Raw genomic sequence first — 16,998 nt, 5'->3', positions numbered from 1 at the left:
AAATACACGAAGTGCGTTCTTATCCTTTTGAGAAAATGACTTCGAACTCATTCGGGAAAATTCACCTTGTTACTCTCGATTTCTACACTTTCTGATTTCCCCAGACACGTTTGCCAGAACACTTGAGTGCGGAACTTTATTCGAAAACTGAGCCACGCAACCATTCATTGGTCTGAATTCTATAAAACTGTATTTATACTGTGAAATTTCAAAATCTTATTGAAAAGCGAAAACAAAGCTTGAAGATTTGATAATTTAAAAAATCTATTTGTCAATACAGATTTATACTTGTTGTTAATTGAGAAAGAACAATTTACACTCGCGACACGACCGAGTTGCGGTTTAGTCAGTGAGTTCTTGGCTATTGGCAATCCTCGTCGGACCATTATTCCCCCGAAGGTGCAATGCAGCGATAATGATTTAGCGAGAAACCGACTGAAATAATCGTTCCGAACGGGATCGTGCTGACGATTTCCAGGGAGCGTAAGGACGAACTTTGAGATGAGGCCTTTGCACTGCGACGCGAATGTCCGATAATCCTCGGCGAGTGATCGTCGGAGATGTAATTTCGATTTTTTCCTCTTAATGCTGCTCTCGTTGATGCGCACCAGTGGCAAAGAGCGAACAAAAGTGTTGCATTCTCTCAATTTTTCAGTTCATCGAAGCGTAGCGAATCTCAAAAGACTTTGTTCGTAGGCGCGATCGGTACTTCTCCGTTCCTATTTTTATCTAAAATAAACACGGAACAAAAAATTTCAAATTTCATATAAAAATGGAATCCAGGATCGTGAATTTTTCAAAACAACGATTTTTCAATAATTCATCCCCGCTCAGGTTTATTCGTCGTCGCGTCGAATTTCGATGGAAACAACAAAAAATTTCCGGCTCGAAAATTGCGCGCACCCGGATCTGCAGGTTCCGCAGCTCCCGCCTGAAAATGGACGCATGATTGGGCGATCTCGTGGGCGACATTTGACGTCCCGGTGCTACAGACAGTCGAGGCTGTTACTCAGGCAAAGCGGACTGAGAACGAGTACACAAAATTCCTTTTTTCATTGGTTTCTTAGAACCGAAGAATAAGCCCGATGACTATCCTCGAACCGAGCGTAATTTGATTGATGTTTGAATTAGCATTTAATACTATACGAGGTATCACATCGAGCATTAAATTTATAGAAGCGACGTGATGAAAACACATTTTTGATGTTGCAACTTAAAACCGAATGAGCACCGATAGCTCCAGGATTTTTATTGCTCCAACGATCGCTCACAATTTGTTAATCCCATTAACACTCCATCGTCTCATCATTCTCACGAATAAAAAAAAGTATGCAAATCGATGCAGTTCGGGCGACGGAGATCATAATAACAATCGTAAAACAATAATAATATCGAGCGTACGGATAAATGAGATCGATCGAGTCGAGAGGGCAGCGCAGATACGTGATAGACTGCAAAAGTCAGCCACTGTATGTTAGCCTGCCGCGAGTTAATTAGTCTCCCCTGATATCGTCTGAGATCGCTCGGGAATGACCCGTAATTACGAGACTATAATCGTGAGCTCCGGGGTAATCGTTTGCGAAAACTTTTCTTCTCTCATGCTTTACACACTGTACAAATCTGTGGTTGTGTTATACTTCCAAGTTTGTCGTTGTAGTACGTGCCCAGTGGATTCTCGAGTGCTGCTCTTGGCCTGTTCGCTCTGACAAAGCTCTTCGGGGGAAAGTATTCCAGTGGGAATCTCTTCCTCGACAAGAAGAACATTTCATTTGAGTGAATTATTACGAAATGGAAAAAAAAAAAAAACAAAACAATTGGAATGTTCAAAGTAGTTGGCTCGATTTTTGACCATTTGATTTAAACGTCGTCGAACGTGATGCTCGATGCGATTTTATTTTATTTGAGCTTCCTGGAATACTGTTGGCTGATGAAAGCACGTGTGGTAACGATTCCTTTTTGGTATTCTGCTAGTTTTTAAAATATTGAATCACTGCGTTTAAATTTAGGAGGGTTTGTTGAAAGAATTTGGCCAAAGGATGAGAAAATTCGACAGGTTTACGAGGAGGAACGAATCTCTCCTGGAAGGCTCGAGTTCTTTGTCAAGATTTTGAAAAAATACTAAGCAAAATTGAAAAAAAATCGTTCGCAGCTGCCTTCTTTGGTCCGTAAAAATCTTGCTGCACGCCCGCCCACGCCTTCACCAGAGAACAAAACGTGACTTGTCTCTTCCCCGAAATATCGAGCATCTCCGAGGAGTGAATAAGCTTTCCAGTTGTCTCCTCGCACTCGCGTAGAGAGGTGCTCAAAACTGGAAGAAATATTGGTCGGAAATGCTCATTTCCATGCAATTATTAACGCGACCGAGTCTCCCCGGAGTACTGGCCGTCGATTTCGAAGTTGCTGTTCCAGAGAGCTCTCCAACCTGACGCGATTATGCTTTCGGAAAGCTGGTCAGTCGAAAATGGCGAGGCTCGGCGGCTAAGGTAGAGAAATAGTGGTGTGGCGAGGAGGGGATTCCTGCTTCTCTCGCAGCATGTGACGTTCGTCCACGGTGCACAAGATCTCCGGTGCGGGTTCCATTCACTAACCGGCTACTCCATAGTGGCGAGGCGCTGTTGCGGCTCGCTGACTATAGAGTTGGATCGCGAGGCTCGCCGGTTGTACCGTTTTGGCTCTTCCCTCTCAGTCCCGCAGCGTCGTCGCGGGTCCGCTTGAACTCTGTCTCTGTCGCTTCCCTCTCCAGCTTTTCTCCGGCTGTACAAACTTCGCGATGTAAGTTGTATGTCGTTTCCTCTTATCCCTCACTCACTCAAACACACGGAGAATTATTTCCATTCTCCGCGGGCTGAACGGAGTGAGCAATGTGCTCGAGTGCGTCCCTCCCTCTTCAGCTCCACATTTTCTCTCTCCTTCTTCCTCATTCATTTCTTTCGTTGTATACATGCCGGGAATCGATCGGGGCGGATCGTTTGAAATCGAAAGGGCGAAGCGATCGGGCCGATGTCAAAGACATGAGCCCTTTTCGGTGCGAGCCGGCGTCGAATCGTCGCAGCGTCCGAGCTCTCGAAGGCTCCAAGTACCGCGCTTTTTCACGGTTCATACGCCTTTTTCCTCTCGTGCCTTTCGGCTCATAGATATAGCAGCATTTATCTACCTGCCTGACGATCTTTCCTCCTAAGTATTCGTCTCCTTTCTCGCTCTCTCTCTCTCTCTCTCTCTCTCTCTCGCCCCCTGCTCGGTCTTTCCATATTTTATTTACCTGCTGGTACCGCGGCGCGGAGCCGAGACGGGGGCAAAAAGAGCCGCGGCAAAGTAGAGGGATCCGGAGACTCGTCGAGCTCAGACTCGTGGCGAAGCCGACGAAACTCGCGGTTACGTATTTCTCTTCAGTTCTCTCTCGGCGCTCTCACTGCCGAGATTCACGAGCGGAGTCTTCCGATTTTTCACTTTTTCCTTAACTTTGCCTACTTCTGTGCAGTGCTTATTCGCATGCGTTGTTCGACAAGTTCGAAATCGTGGATTTTCGCAGGTCCGAAATACGCTCTCCCCTTCCCCCCTCCCTCCCCCTGAAATGTAAACGGAGATTTTCGCGTCACGATCTGCTTTTGTTTCTTACCGATATGACTCAAAAGCAATGAGCCATCGCTTCCTGCCAGTGCTCCATGCATAATCGAGTGCTCCGAAGTGTCGCGTGCTCCCTGCTAATCGATATCCGAGTGACGGAAATAATAAGAAAAATCATTTTTGAGCCTGGTCGATCGAAAGATCCCGAAGCAGACGCACTCTCTCCGTCGATCTCACGTCCATAAAGTATACGTGACGATGCACATGTGAATATGTATATGTAGTATTACATCGAGTGTGGGAGAACGAGTTTTTCGACTGTGTGACCGTGAAGTGGTCGACGGGATCTCTCTCGGGTTCTGTGACGACTTAAAAAAGTATACGTATATGTATATGTGTATGGATAAATGGACATATATATAATAATCTATTGTATACGTTGATACGTACACGCAGGAGAGCCGAAGATAGCTCTTCTGGCCCGAGGATGTGTGACCGGCCTCCGTTGTGAAAGTGGTGCCGATTGAAATACTCCGAGGCTTCTTTTATCTGTTTTCCTTTTTCGTTTTTTTCTTTTTTCGTTTCTTTCTGTGCACCGGTTTTTCCGTCTCTTTTTCGGGATCCTCATTTCGTTGATTTTGTCGTTAACGCTGCCGTCGAACGAAGAAACAGGATTCAGGATGACCGTGGCTGGAAAGGTGAGCAACGGAGATTCCAGATAATTATTTAGCCAAATTTGGAAATTTACACGGCCCCGCGATGCTTTTTCATTACGATGCGGACCGTGCACGTTTTTCGATCGATTCTCCTTTCGAATCGTTTTATTGTTAAATCCAATCTTTCCGGTGACCCCGATAAGCCTCGGGCTATCAGAATCAACAAAATCTTCGTATATTCGCGTACTCGTTATGCGTCCCGACTAAAAGTTCACACAGAATCCGTATCGATCGCGGAAATCGCTTCGAAAAATATGTCGCCTGCGGGAAATCAGGTGTAAAACGAATCTACCGAGACGACAAATCAGCGATAGCGAGACGACGCGGTAGAATTAAGCATGAATAACAATTTCGTCGTAATCAGCTTTGTTAAACAAAAACTCATGCGCTCCCATGAATCGCGAATTTTATTTCAGCCCGAGAATAGAGCGAAACGAATTTCCGCCTGGAGAACGATTCTTCAAAAAACTATCTCAATTCTTAACTATGAAAAATCGAAAAACGAATAAAAAATCTTGCAACGCTCATAGACGTGCGACAGTCGCTCTCAAAAAATCTGCTGAACATAATGAAACATGAACACAAAGAAAATCGAATCCCTCTTGTTTTATCATTTCATTATCACCTCCGGGAATGAAGTCTCATAAAATAGCTCAACGACGTAGCCTACGCGGACCTATCGTAGCTGTGAATGGTCGGATAATAAGTAACAAGTGTAACTGACTTCGACGTACGAAATGATTGGAATATCGAATCGTATCGATGTTTTTTTCCGTCGTAATAATTGTCCAGGAACCTGTTTTTATTCGACCAGGACATCCGGTTGGCCGGCCGGCTTCACACGTTGCAGTTGAGAAATTCGCGAAGAAAGTACCACCGCCGGTCTAGGATGCTCGGGAACCAGCAAATCTTGCAGCATCTGACGATAGGCGAATCCGTGTGTAAATATATGTACAGAAATATAAAAATATGTAGGTGATTGTATGATGCCGGTGCGCGTGACGACGAAGCAACGAGGTCACCGGATACACAGTTTCCGCTTCAGCAAAATATCCCCATTCATATGTATGTATACATGTGTATACGAAGGAGAAACTTCATGCGGCACTTTCGACCGGTTTCCTCGGTGAGATTCCTCCGCGGCTTCGAAACACGGCTAATACATACACGCATCCACCGACGAAATAATTAACGCTCTCTCGTGTACACGTGTACGTCCTCACGTCGTATTTTACGTCGATTGCCACGTATGTGTATGCAAAAGCGAAAAATATTCCTTTGCTGTTATTTCATAATATTCGTGCTCGAATCTCGAATCTCCTCCGGCGTTCGGAGTATGTTAACATATATTTTTGGAAATCGGTCTTCTCTGGATAAAACCGTCGACCGATATTCAGGGTCATTTTGTTTTTAAACTTCAACGTCCGATGTTCAAAGTCGTTAAACTTTCCACCGCTCCTGTCCAAATCCACGGGGAAAAAAGATTCTTCGTATGTCAGGTTAAGTCTGAAAAATTCATCGTCTCCGGATAATGAATGAAATTTCTGTGTAATTGTCCCTGAGGTCGCTGAATTATATAGGAAATCATTATTTGATCGACGATTATTCTGACTCGCTCGTTAAATCGCCACTGATAATTTGTCATTGGGATATAATCTTCCTTCCCATACAGCGATATGCGAGAAGAATAATGCTGTCGGAGTTTCCGATAAGTTTATGCTCGTGCTGACACGTGTATCGAGCGATTATCTTCCAGCTTCGTAATGAGGATTTAAAAATATGTAGGGGAAAATATGGAGAAACGAACACGATATTATATGGCAGTTCTCAAATCACTTACAGGCAGATCGAGAAATCGGCGTAACTCCATTCGTATTATACACATGAAGATACACATGTACAACGTGCATGTAAAGTAACTTGTTCGTAATGTCTATCGGTACTAATAACATGGTAGCATTTTCTCTATCTTCAAAGCGTGAGAAATGGTTGTACCTGTCGGAAAATAAGTGCATGATTTCACTGCTCGATACTTGGCTTATTTCGTTTATTTATTTTTTTCATTTTTTTATATTCAAATGAGCATTTTAAGTAAATATAGAGAACTTTGTAGCAAGGATCGATGTGAACTTTCGTAATACGATCATTTTGTTTTCAGTCCACCGGAGAACGTCCGCGATTGTTGATCTTTCGGGGAGCAACATTCTTTCATTCTTTATTAGTCGAATTTTCATTACTTCGGTTCATTCGATCGACTTCCCTTCTAACCGCGTTAACTTGTACTTAATGGCACTTCCGTTCGTACGAATTTTAGTTCCGTTCAAAAAGTCATCGGTAGCGGTCCGTATAGATCCGGATTCGTTGAAAAATGGTTTGCGGAAATGGAGTGACAGTTTTGAAAAACGAACGCTCAATATACTGAGAACACAGAGAATAAATCACGACCCGAAGCGATTAAGTTGCTATTGAACACTCCCATTTACATAGTATCGACATTGTTGATGAACACAGTTGACGTTATAGGGCAAAAACGATGCTGAATACCGGATCGAACAACCCACTTTCCACCTGTTCAATCCGCACTGTTATATTTATTCTATCCAAGAAGTAATCAAGCGACGAGAGAGTCGTGGTTTGTTAAACTCTAATCGTAAAAACAAATATATCGTGCATTAATTGCTCGTTTTATCGTCCCCCCGGCAAGAACGAAACGTTCCTATTACGTTGTACGCTAATTGGACACGATCGTTTCATCGGGCCCGATATAATAATAATGAATATACACGGAGAAAACGAGGCCGAAAATTCTAGAGGAGAGTACTAGCAATACAGCATCTCGGGGACAGTATATACGTACTGCATTGCAGCGGTAATAAGAATTGTTTTATCCACCATAGTAAAATGACCAATACCCATGCCTTTTATTCAAAAGACTCGAGAGTCTTTTTCTCTATAAGCATAGTAAAAAATGTTTTCAGTCGCTTCAAATGTTTGTATTGTTAAGTGTGCTGCTCGGGCAACCCTGAAAAAAGCTGTATGTACGGTAAAATTTCACACGTATTCGGTCTATATTCGTGTGTTTATCATAGAATGAACTATGCTGACAGTCGAAATTTGTGATTTACAATGCATTTCCACTTATCAGTAAGTGCTAGTTTGTGTAACGAGAAATTGAAACACGAGTTCTGGCCTAAGAGTAAGTTTAGTGAATAATTCGAATAAAATGTTTTTCTACGACACATTTTCCCCTCTCAAGATTTTGAAGTGTCGAGAGAGGTGTTTCAAGCAAGGCAGTTGGAATCGAACGCTTGAACAAATAGGTCCGATATTAGAGAAAAGGACGATTCGAGGCAAAAGACAAACGACAGATAAGTCTTCTTCCTCCTGATAATTATTTTGAACTGTACCAGAACAAACCTGTAAATAAATTTCGTTCGATCTTTTAAAACAATTGAATTTTTTTCTTGTAAAAACTCTAAAACAAAGAAATAAAAAAATAGAACATTACATTTGACACGATGAATAACACTCGAAAACAAAACGAAATATAGTTCTCACTAGCATCACTTTTTGCTATCGACATAGAGCTGTTTGGAATCGAAGGGACGAAAAATAGTAAAGTTCAAAAAATACTATGCTGTTTGTAATCGGTGGCCAAGTAGTTTGAAAATTCTTGAAAAATAATACAAAACGCTATCGCTCCGGTATAAAGACCCTCTCTGGCAGCGACTCGTCATGACATAAATGTACTCGGAGTTTGGCAAGTTTCACGTAGGCCCGAGTGTCCCTTTCGTCGCGATCTTTCGGTTCTCTAGCGCACTGAATCGCAATAATTGACTTGCATCAGTAACAGAAGCTGCAGTTTTGTGACAAAAATGCGCGTCAATATCCGGGAATCGGAGCGCAGAATCCAATCGAATGAGGATAGATAGCAAATTAGCTAAGAACATATAATCGGCGATTTAATTGTCCCGTAATAACGCTTGATCGTTGTTTCATTAGATATTGATTTAATGAGCGGTCAGCAGGGATTCGAATTGAGTGAAACTTTTACGTAAGAGGTCTGCAGTCTCTCGAGCGGCCACGAGCATCACGGATTCACGCCCACTCGAAACTCGACGCTGTGTAATCGGTGTAGACTCCAAGTTACTTTGTAGAAGCAGACACAGACACACGCGCATGCCACGTCGACGTACATGCCAGCCTCTGAATGTTCAAGCAAGGTGGCCCTTTCCGCTATACACCGTGCTTAATACCAGCACGGTCTCTCTCGAGTAGAGTCTCTCCCGTTGCCTTTCTCCGTCTCTCTTTCGCTTGGCCAAGGTGCGCGAGGTCGAAGCACGGGGCCCACGAGTTCCGGTATCGCCACCGATCCCGCGCGGGACCCGGATATGCTTCGAGACCTCATTCCCTCCCACCTTCTCTCTCTTCCTCTCCCTCTCTCTCTCTCTCGGGAAGAAATAATAAGGCGTAATCTCATCGTAATGAAAAATAAAATCTCGCAATATTCGTTCCCCCCGCCTTTTCTCCTCGGGGTACCGTCGAGCTCCGACAAAACTGCTTCTTACTTTCCTTATTTTCATTCTCACAAAATGCAGTGGCTCATTTAACTCTACCCTTTTTTCTTCCTCTAAGGGCATAGACAGAGACTCGAAACCAGTTTGCTCGCGATCGTTTTCTCCGACTCTACAGCACCCAAAAAAGCCTCAAGGTCCACCGTCTCCTGCTCCGACAACGTTATACATCTTTTTTCTACCTCTTGCGCACACCCGTCGGAACGGCTATGCCTGAAGTGACGGGCACTCCAAAATTATTGTGCTCGTGATACGTTTATTAAGGATTTTCTCGGATAAGTTACGACTGGGACGCCCGTGAATTTTGTATACGCAGAACGTTTTTTTTTCTTGAATATTCAATTTTTCATTTTCCTTCATGTTTTTGTATCATTCCTCACTTTCTTTAGATCTTTTCCAACAATTCGCTCGTCAACTGCGATAAACCCGCGTGACATTTTCCACGGACTTACGCCTCCACAATTTCATGATTCGAAGGAAAAAGGACTAGTAGTGAGTGTCAGTGCGTCGAAGATTGCTTGACGTTGATGCTTCCATATCTGATCGTGTTCCGAATCCTCAACGGGGTGTCTTTGCTGCAGTCTCTCTTCCTCTCTCATATATTCGTCTTCTCTCGCAATTATCGTTATCAGAAATTCCCATCAATCGACACCCTCGGTGTGAGAGGTCTTTCTTAAGACGTAACGATGCCCGATGTATCGACGTTGTACACCAACGTTGCAATCAGTGAACAACCAACACAAGCTCAATCACTAATATCTTCGCTGTATTACAACATACTGCGCTACTGCCTTTTCCTCCCGCTGGAGTTCGCGAAACCGGAAGCACGTGGATGACTATTTCATTCTAATTTTTCGTCGTTTAGAATCGAGGAGAAATCTGTAAGGATTCAAAGTGAAATAGGTCTGCTCGGTTCACAATATTTTTTCACTTTTTCTAGTGGGAAAAAAGGTCTGAAAAGTTCGATGATCGCTGGTGATAAAAATTAGAGTAACTGTACCAAATCAAATGTCAATTGAAGTGTCAACTTGTATTTCGTTTTTTATTCTAATACACGTTCATAATAAAATGAGCGTGGAGTCATGAAATAAGTGGCGAACAAAAGACGTCCGGAGGGAAGAGGAAAAAGGGCGATAGTGCCTGTAAGCATATTCGGCATCGTTTCTCGAGTTTGAAATGCTTCAAAAATCCCACTGCTAAGCTCCCCGAAGGGTCGTGCGATCCCTTGCCCGAATGAACGTGCCACCAGCGCGCAGTGTATCGAAGGCGAAAGTCTTTCGGGACTTTTCTTCTCCCAAATGTACAATCTACTTTCCCCTTCGAAAGACTGGCGCGCTTTTCGTGCCACTCTGTGTGATTTGGATTCGCGGGACCCTCGACGGATGAACGGGCGCGCGTTCCGCTCGTGAGAGGTGATCTATGATGGTGCGAAGCGTGTAAGACACACGACCTTCGCCGGCTACGAGAGAACTGGCTGGACCCCTACGTACACTAGTACAAAGTGCTCTCCGGTGCTGCTCCTCGCTCGCGAGGAGCAGCCACGAGAGCTCTCTCTTGAGAGGAGCCGATTCCCTGCGGGTAAACAGGCGCGAAGTTTACTCCGCAGTAATTGGTCGTAAGCCTTTCCGAACTCGAGCCAAATGCAGTGCGAATATGGACAGAAGCACACGCGAATCCTCCGGTGCAGTTGATAGCAAGGTGCGAGGTACAAAATGAGAACCGTGTTTCTTGGACATCGGTTAACATTAATTAGCGCTACTTGGCACAATGGCGAGAAGAAAATTTCCTATCTCTCTCTTTCTCTCTCTGTTGCTCCTATTGCTCCAAACTGTCACCTAGTGCTCGAAAAACTATGGCGTTACTCGTGTCGATCTCGCACTAGAACACTCCGAACTGTATTCGCTATCTTTACTCTCTTCGTTTTATTTTGCACACTTTATTTTTATCTTACTCTGTATAATGCTTCTCTTTATTTAGCTTCTTTGCATACTTATTTGTGCACTATCCTTGTTCCTCGTTATATTCTATGATTATTATTTTAGTTTTATTTTATTTTTCTTTTGTTTATACTGCATCGATCTCTCACGAGAATACTCCAAATCGTATTCGCTGTAGTTTTATTTCGATCTTTGCTTACTGTCTGTGCACTGTCCTTGTTCCTCGTTATATTTTATGATTCTCATTTTAGTTTTATTTTATTTTCTTTCTATATTGTTTATGTATTGTAAAAAATCCTAGTGCACTATCATTTTGTCTTGCGTCCTTTAGCGTGCTTGGGCGGAAATATACAATCAGTCTATCTGTTTCTTTGCTTTTCCTGGTCTGCTTTTTTCTTCGTCTCGCAATGTCGACAGCTGAATGAATTCGGATCTTGTAACAGATCGGTCAATGGGCAGCATTCCAATTCATTTTTGAAAGGTTAATATCATTGAAAACGTCATGTGTGCTTCTAAAATTATTTGCTTACGAAATAGAATTGGCATAGGCATTCCTTTCGTTCATCGCCGTCAAATTCATTGGCCAGAAAGACTAAATATTCACCTTGACCTTGTCGAGATGATTCTCTTGAGGAAAACGGTGTATACGTTGGGTCCGACTACTGCGACATTTGTTCCCGGCAGGTTCGTTCGTCTTCTGGGGATTCTCGTCAAAGTACGCAGTTGTCGGACTCCAATCGGTGCCGCTGTGTATGACGGCTTTATTTCGAAAAGTCGTCATACAGGAAACGACATTCAATATGTTACGCAGACTTCGATACGATAATTTCAGTCGGAAAGGTTGAGCGGAAAAGGCACGATCGATTCGAATGAAAAAACCCTGAGCGAAGCAAAAATTTTGCTGCACTCAGGGATAGCGAGCGTCTCGGCATTATTGCAGATTAAAAACGTTGACGAACTTGCTGATTTGAAATCGAACCGGAAGTCAAGCTCGCTGCACGATCATTCGATCCAAAACGAGTTTTATTATATACGTACGTACAGAATGATGCTGCGATTGAAACAGATCGAAACCTCAGGTCCACCGGAACATCTTTCTCCGCGCGCAGCCTCTTTCTCGCCTTTCTCTCTATCTTTCTCTGCGAGAGCTACTTTCACCTGAAATCTCCCCGCTAATGGTTACATCCGCCAACTTGGGAGAGCTATGCCCCATATTTAAGTTAATTTCTCGCCCGTCAGCACCACCGTACAACTGCGCGCGTACAGCATCACATATATATTTATGGACTCGAGTGTGATTGTAAATTGAGATAATCCGAAGGTTCGTATCGATAGAAACGTATCGTGAGCCTCTTCGCGAGGATCTATTCTCGTTATCTCGATGCTCGTTGTAACCATACCGACGTTCTTACGGACCATGCACTATTTATCGTGCCACAGTAGCTGCATCGTGGGATAGATGTGGATTGAAATGTAATACAGATAATAGACACGTTTATTTTTTTCATTTATTTTTCATTTTATAAGGATAAATGATGTGGGCTCGAGATATTGCGCGAGGGAAAGGTCGATTTATCAGAGAATTTATATCAAAGGTCTATTCGTATGGGGCGAATGAGTTATTCGCGTAACGCGAGGGAAAGAATGAAAGAGATTGAGACGAGAGGAAGAAGGAGCGAGGAGCCTTATCAGCGGTGATTCGAGCTCGTCTTGGATCACAATTTAATTTGCTCTCCGTACACAGGCTCAAATGCATGGGAAATGTATGTAGCACGGTGTTGGAAGGTTGTATTTTAACGTGCGTGCTGGCTAATTTATCGAAGTACAACACTCGCAACGACAGCGAGAAGATTATTAAGTCTCGTGACGGTTTTATGGGCTTATTTGCGTACTAAAAATATGCTCGTGTGCCTCGAATCGCCGCGTTGACGAGAGACATGTAACCACTTGTACTTAAAACTGCTTTGCTCGCGAAAGATTTAAGACTTTTGTTATGCAATAGAAATACGCTCGTCTCAAACCTCCACCGCTTTATCTTTGTGGTCAGAAGAGAATTCGCGGCCAAGTAGGCTTGGCCTGTTCGGGTTCTTTATATTAGTCTCTAATTCGGTTGAATTTTATTCTACGTGCTCGAGAAAAACGTTGGTCGATTATATTTTTTTCGCACTGAGAGAAAAAGTTATTGCAACAACGAAATACGGCATTACGGAGTGCCAGTGAAATATATGATCATCACAAGGTCAGAAATGATTGAATTACCAAAATTGTTTTAGATCAAACTGCTGATTTATTCTCCCCGAAAACATTGCAGTTGAATGAAAAGAAAACTCTTCCAATGACATCAATTTCTATTGAATCAATCATTTTTTTTCTCAGTGCGCGGAGCCAACTATTCTCATCGTTTTCTCTTTCGAGTATCCGCATCGATTCTCCTTTTCTTGATTACTCCCATGTCGTTTCTCATCGTCTAACGAATGGACAAAATTTGTCATTGGAGAGACCGATCATCTTTGCTTCTTCACGTCGAAGCCACACCGTTTCGGAGCTTAGCAGACGCATTTACATATTTCCAAGCTCGTTTCTTCTGTCAACTACGTATTTTGATTAACTTCATTTTTTTAGTTGTCGCCATGAGACTCTTTTGTGTTCTTCATTCTCGACCTGAACCTTGACCCTGACCTTCGTCGCGTCATCCTCCAGCACCACTCAGACTGGTGACCAAAACTAGACGAAAGAAGAAAGAGAACTCCATTGGACTGTGAACCGTGTCGTCGTGTTTTCATTCCGTCCATTCTTAGCTGAGTTGGAGAATTGTGGAAATTGAAAATAATCCCCAAAATCGCGGATTCGCGACCCAACGATAGTGCAGCAACGCTTCATTTTCCATATCCTCTGTCATCTCTAATAATTTTTCAATCTCAAATATGAAAAAAAAAATATATATATTGCAAAGATACATTTGTATGATAGAAAAAAACGTCGTTTCTGATCAACCACCCACTCGTTTCTTATGCCGCTACGTCCATGCCATTATATTCATAATAGAGGGAATACACGCCGTTGTGCTCGTCGTTCTGTGTCTCCCGATGATAAATCCGGGACTCGTTATTTACGCTATGAGGAACACCCGCGTGCACGAGAGTAAAACTAAAAAATCTTCGGTCGCAGGAACTCTCCGTACTTGGCACAGTACGGGACATTCTGTCTCAAGTTGAAACGAGAACATTATTCATTCTGAGCCTAAATTCAGAGGGTAACAACTGGCATTGAATATCAAAGATGAGGAGTCGTTTTTTATCTTTTTTTTCAAGGTAGATCATGCCCGAAGGATCACATTTTACGGGCGTCTAAATTGGACCGATTTTGACTTTCTAATTAAAGATATGCTCACTTTGGATTAATGTCAGAGTGATTAATTCGAAATTGTAAATAACGAAACGATATTCCGTCGGGTTTCTCGATCGTTTGATCTGGAACTTCCCATGCAAGCGGTACGCTAAAAGTACACGTATAATGCGTGCGCTCAGAGAATCAGGAGAATTTGCGCACGCACTCCTCGCGGGCCAGCATTCGCACGAATGGGAGGGCGAGGCGGAGGATGCGATAAGGATCGCGAAGATGAAACGAGAGATAGGGAGGATGATAGCGGGGTGTCAGAGAGCGAAAGGGAGCGGCAGAGCGGAGATGCTGGCCAGCAGAAACTATTTTTTCCCTTTGACGCGTTTTCGTCCTTTTTCCATCCTCTTCCTCCCTCCGCTTCTCATTTTCCGTCTCATTATTTCTTGTTCCAATGCTCCTTTCCTTTCTCTATTTTTCATCCACGTGTATGCCAAGATATACGCGCTACGTGCGTGTTCTTTCTCGCAGCTTTCTCGCCCACGCGGTTCAGTGAGGCTCGATCAGGCTCTCGCTCGTCCCCGCGCATCGCTTTACATTTATCGGAGTGCATCTATCGCTCGGAGCGCGCAATAAAATATCCACGCACTCATCTACCTTGATGCATCTCCCTTCTTTCGGGCTCTTTCACCCACGCGATTTAACATCGAGCAGCATCTCCACAATACGAATTATCATAACAGACTGTGTGAAATTCGTGGTCTTTATGTAACGAAGCTGCGATATATCGAAACTCGATTTATCCGCTATTCCAAAGAAACATACTGCCTGGGATATCCAGACGCGAACACTCTTGTACGCAAGAAAATATTACTAATCGCTGAGATTTTCGTAATCGATAGCCTCCGATCGCACGACCATTTATTTCGTGCATTATTCCATACGCTCGTTTCTCATCATCCGATCGAGTGATCGATCCTTTTGGTCGTTAGATTCATTTTCACATAAATCCATTCAATTATTTCGCTATATCGCGTATCGAACCCCTTCGGAAAACGACTCAAGTTGTGCCAACGATCGGAAAATCGATTGAGAAAAATGATTAATTGGACGTCGGGATCTCGGCGATTATCAATCCACCGATCCATCCTAGGGAACCGATCTTTCTTTTCAAGACAATTAATCGGGTACGTGGGATTTTCACGGTTCGCTACAGTTGTTACAATTGATGTGTTTGCGTCATAATTAACGGATCGTTATTCCTTAAGACGAAGCAAGAAAAGACCAGGCTCCGCCGATCTCTCGAATCAAGTGTGTGGGTTGGGCTTTAAACGCTTTTCCGATGCTCGTCACGTTAAATTGGATTGAAATTCAGGCGCGCGGATCTGCCAGCTTTTCTAGCATTCCTCGTGGCAATGATTCTAAGGAAATGGAAAACAGTACCGTTCGAAAGAAAACTGCTGTTACCGATCGAAAAACAAAATGAAAATAATGAAAGCCAGCGCGTGATTGAAAGAGTTTTTCTAAAATTTATAGAATTTCAGTCAATTTTACGATTTGAGAGTATTTTCCAATGAAATTAATAGCGAACGTGTCTATTTACAGAGATATGTCGATTGCACAGTTCTGGGTTCCGGTAGCGGAACAGCAGAAGCTGAGGATTCGTCGTACGACAGTGACTACGAAGCCGAGGATTCGATCGGCTCGAGTAACGTCCACGCACAACTAGAGTCGCAGGTTTCCTCTTCGTCACATTCCGACGTTTCTAGAACAGCGTCGGATACGTTGGCAGCCGAGTTCGCTGAATACGTGACCGTCCAAGGGCCCTCGCCGATCCAGAACCCTGGATACACGGCGAGGGTTGAATTTGCCCTTAAGCTGGGCTACACGGAGCGTCTGGTGCAAGCGGCATTGCACAAACTCGGGCCCGATCCCGGCCAGAATGAATTGCTCGCCGAGCTCATTAAGCTCGGCGCTAGTAGCTCCAAATTGGCCGACACGCCGGACGAATCCGATGGATTTTTTGATAACGATTTTACCAACGATGATCCAGGCCATTCGTTCACTTCCAGCCCCGTTGCCCTTCGACCTGTCGTCATCGACGGCAGCAACGTCGCCATGAGCCACGGCAATAAAGAAATATTTTCGTGTCGAGGCATCAAAATTTGTGTCGAATGGTTTCGATCCAGAGGACACAAAGAAATTACGGTTTTTGTACCCAAATGGAGAAAAGAAGCTTCCAGACCGGACAACCCAATCGCCGATCAAGAAATACTCGGCGAATTGGAGAGGGATAGACTTCTCGTTTTCACACCGTCCAGGTATAAACTTCATTTTAATACAATGAATGTAGTTTAATGTGCAAAAATACTGTAGAATTAGCCTCCTGCCAAATATTGAAATTTAATCATCGGATTATGAAAATAAAAAATATTCGCTCAAATTTTAAGCGGGATACCAATGAAGTGTGAAATTTCGTTCTGCAGCTTTCGGAGTCGAAGTTTCATAGTCGATTTTCCCTCGCGCGCAAGCAGGCTCAATACAGTACAATATTATTTTTTTTTTTTCGTTTTAGACTCGTCGGAGGCAAGCGTATGGTGTGTTACGACGACCGTTACATCCTCCGATTAGCAGCGGAGGTTGATGGCATCGTCGTCAGCAATGACAATTACAGGGATCTAGCGCAAGAAACTCCGGAGTTCCGCAGGGTCGTGGAGGAACGAATTCTCATGTACAGCTTCGTAAATGATCGTTTTATGCCACCTGATGATCCCTTGGGAAGGAGCGGACCGACACTCGATAATTTTTTGCGAATAGGTCCACGGAGAACCGACCCAGCGCCACCGTGTCCCTATGCCAAGGTAAATTAAT

At 43.6% G+C, this 16,998-nt stretch overlaps 1 protein-coding gene across 3 annotated transcripts in view; it reads left to right on the top strand.

Annotated features, from left to right (window-relative positions):
* LOC122412707 (endoribonuclease rege-1-like) overlaps nt 1–16,998 on the top strand; it is a 54,510-nt gene that overhangs the window by 33,114 nt on the left and 4,398 nt on the right. For 2 of the 3 annotated variants that reach the window (XM_043422446.1, XM_043422447.1), the window contains exons 2-3: nt 15,733–16,448; nt 16,703–16,988. In XM_043422446.1, coding sequence (XP_043278381.1) covers nt 15,733–16,448; nt 16,703–16,988 — 1,002 coding nt within the window. Of the gene's footprint in view, nt 1–2,509; nt 4,263–15,732; nt 16,449–16,702; nt 16,989–16,998 lie in introns of those variants that run through there. The other variant, XM_043422448.1, reaches the window with a different exon arrangement.

The sequence above is a fragment of the Venturia canescens genome, chromosome 6 (assembly GCF_019457755.1).
Source record: "Venturia canescens isolate UGA chromosome 6, ASM1945775v1, whole genome shotgun sequence".
Taxonomy (NCBI): domain Eukaryota; kingdom Metazoa; phylum Arthropoda; class Insecta; order Hymenoptera; family Ichneumonidae; genus Venturia; species Venturia canescens.
This window is presented reverse-complemented; position numbering and strand designations above follow the sequence as displayed.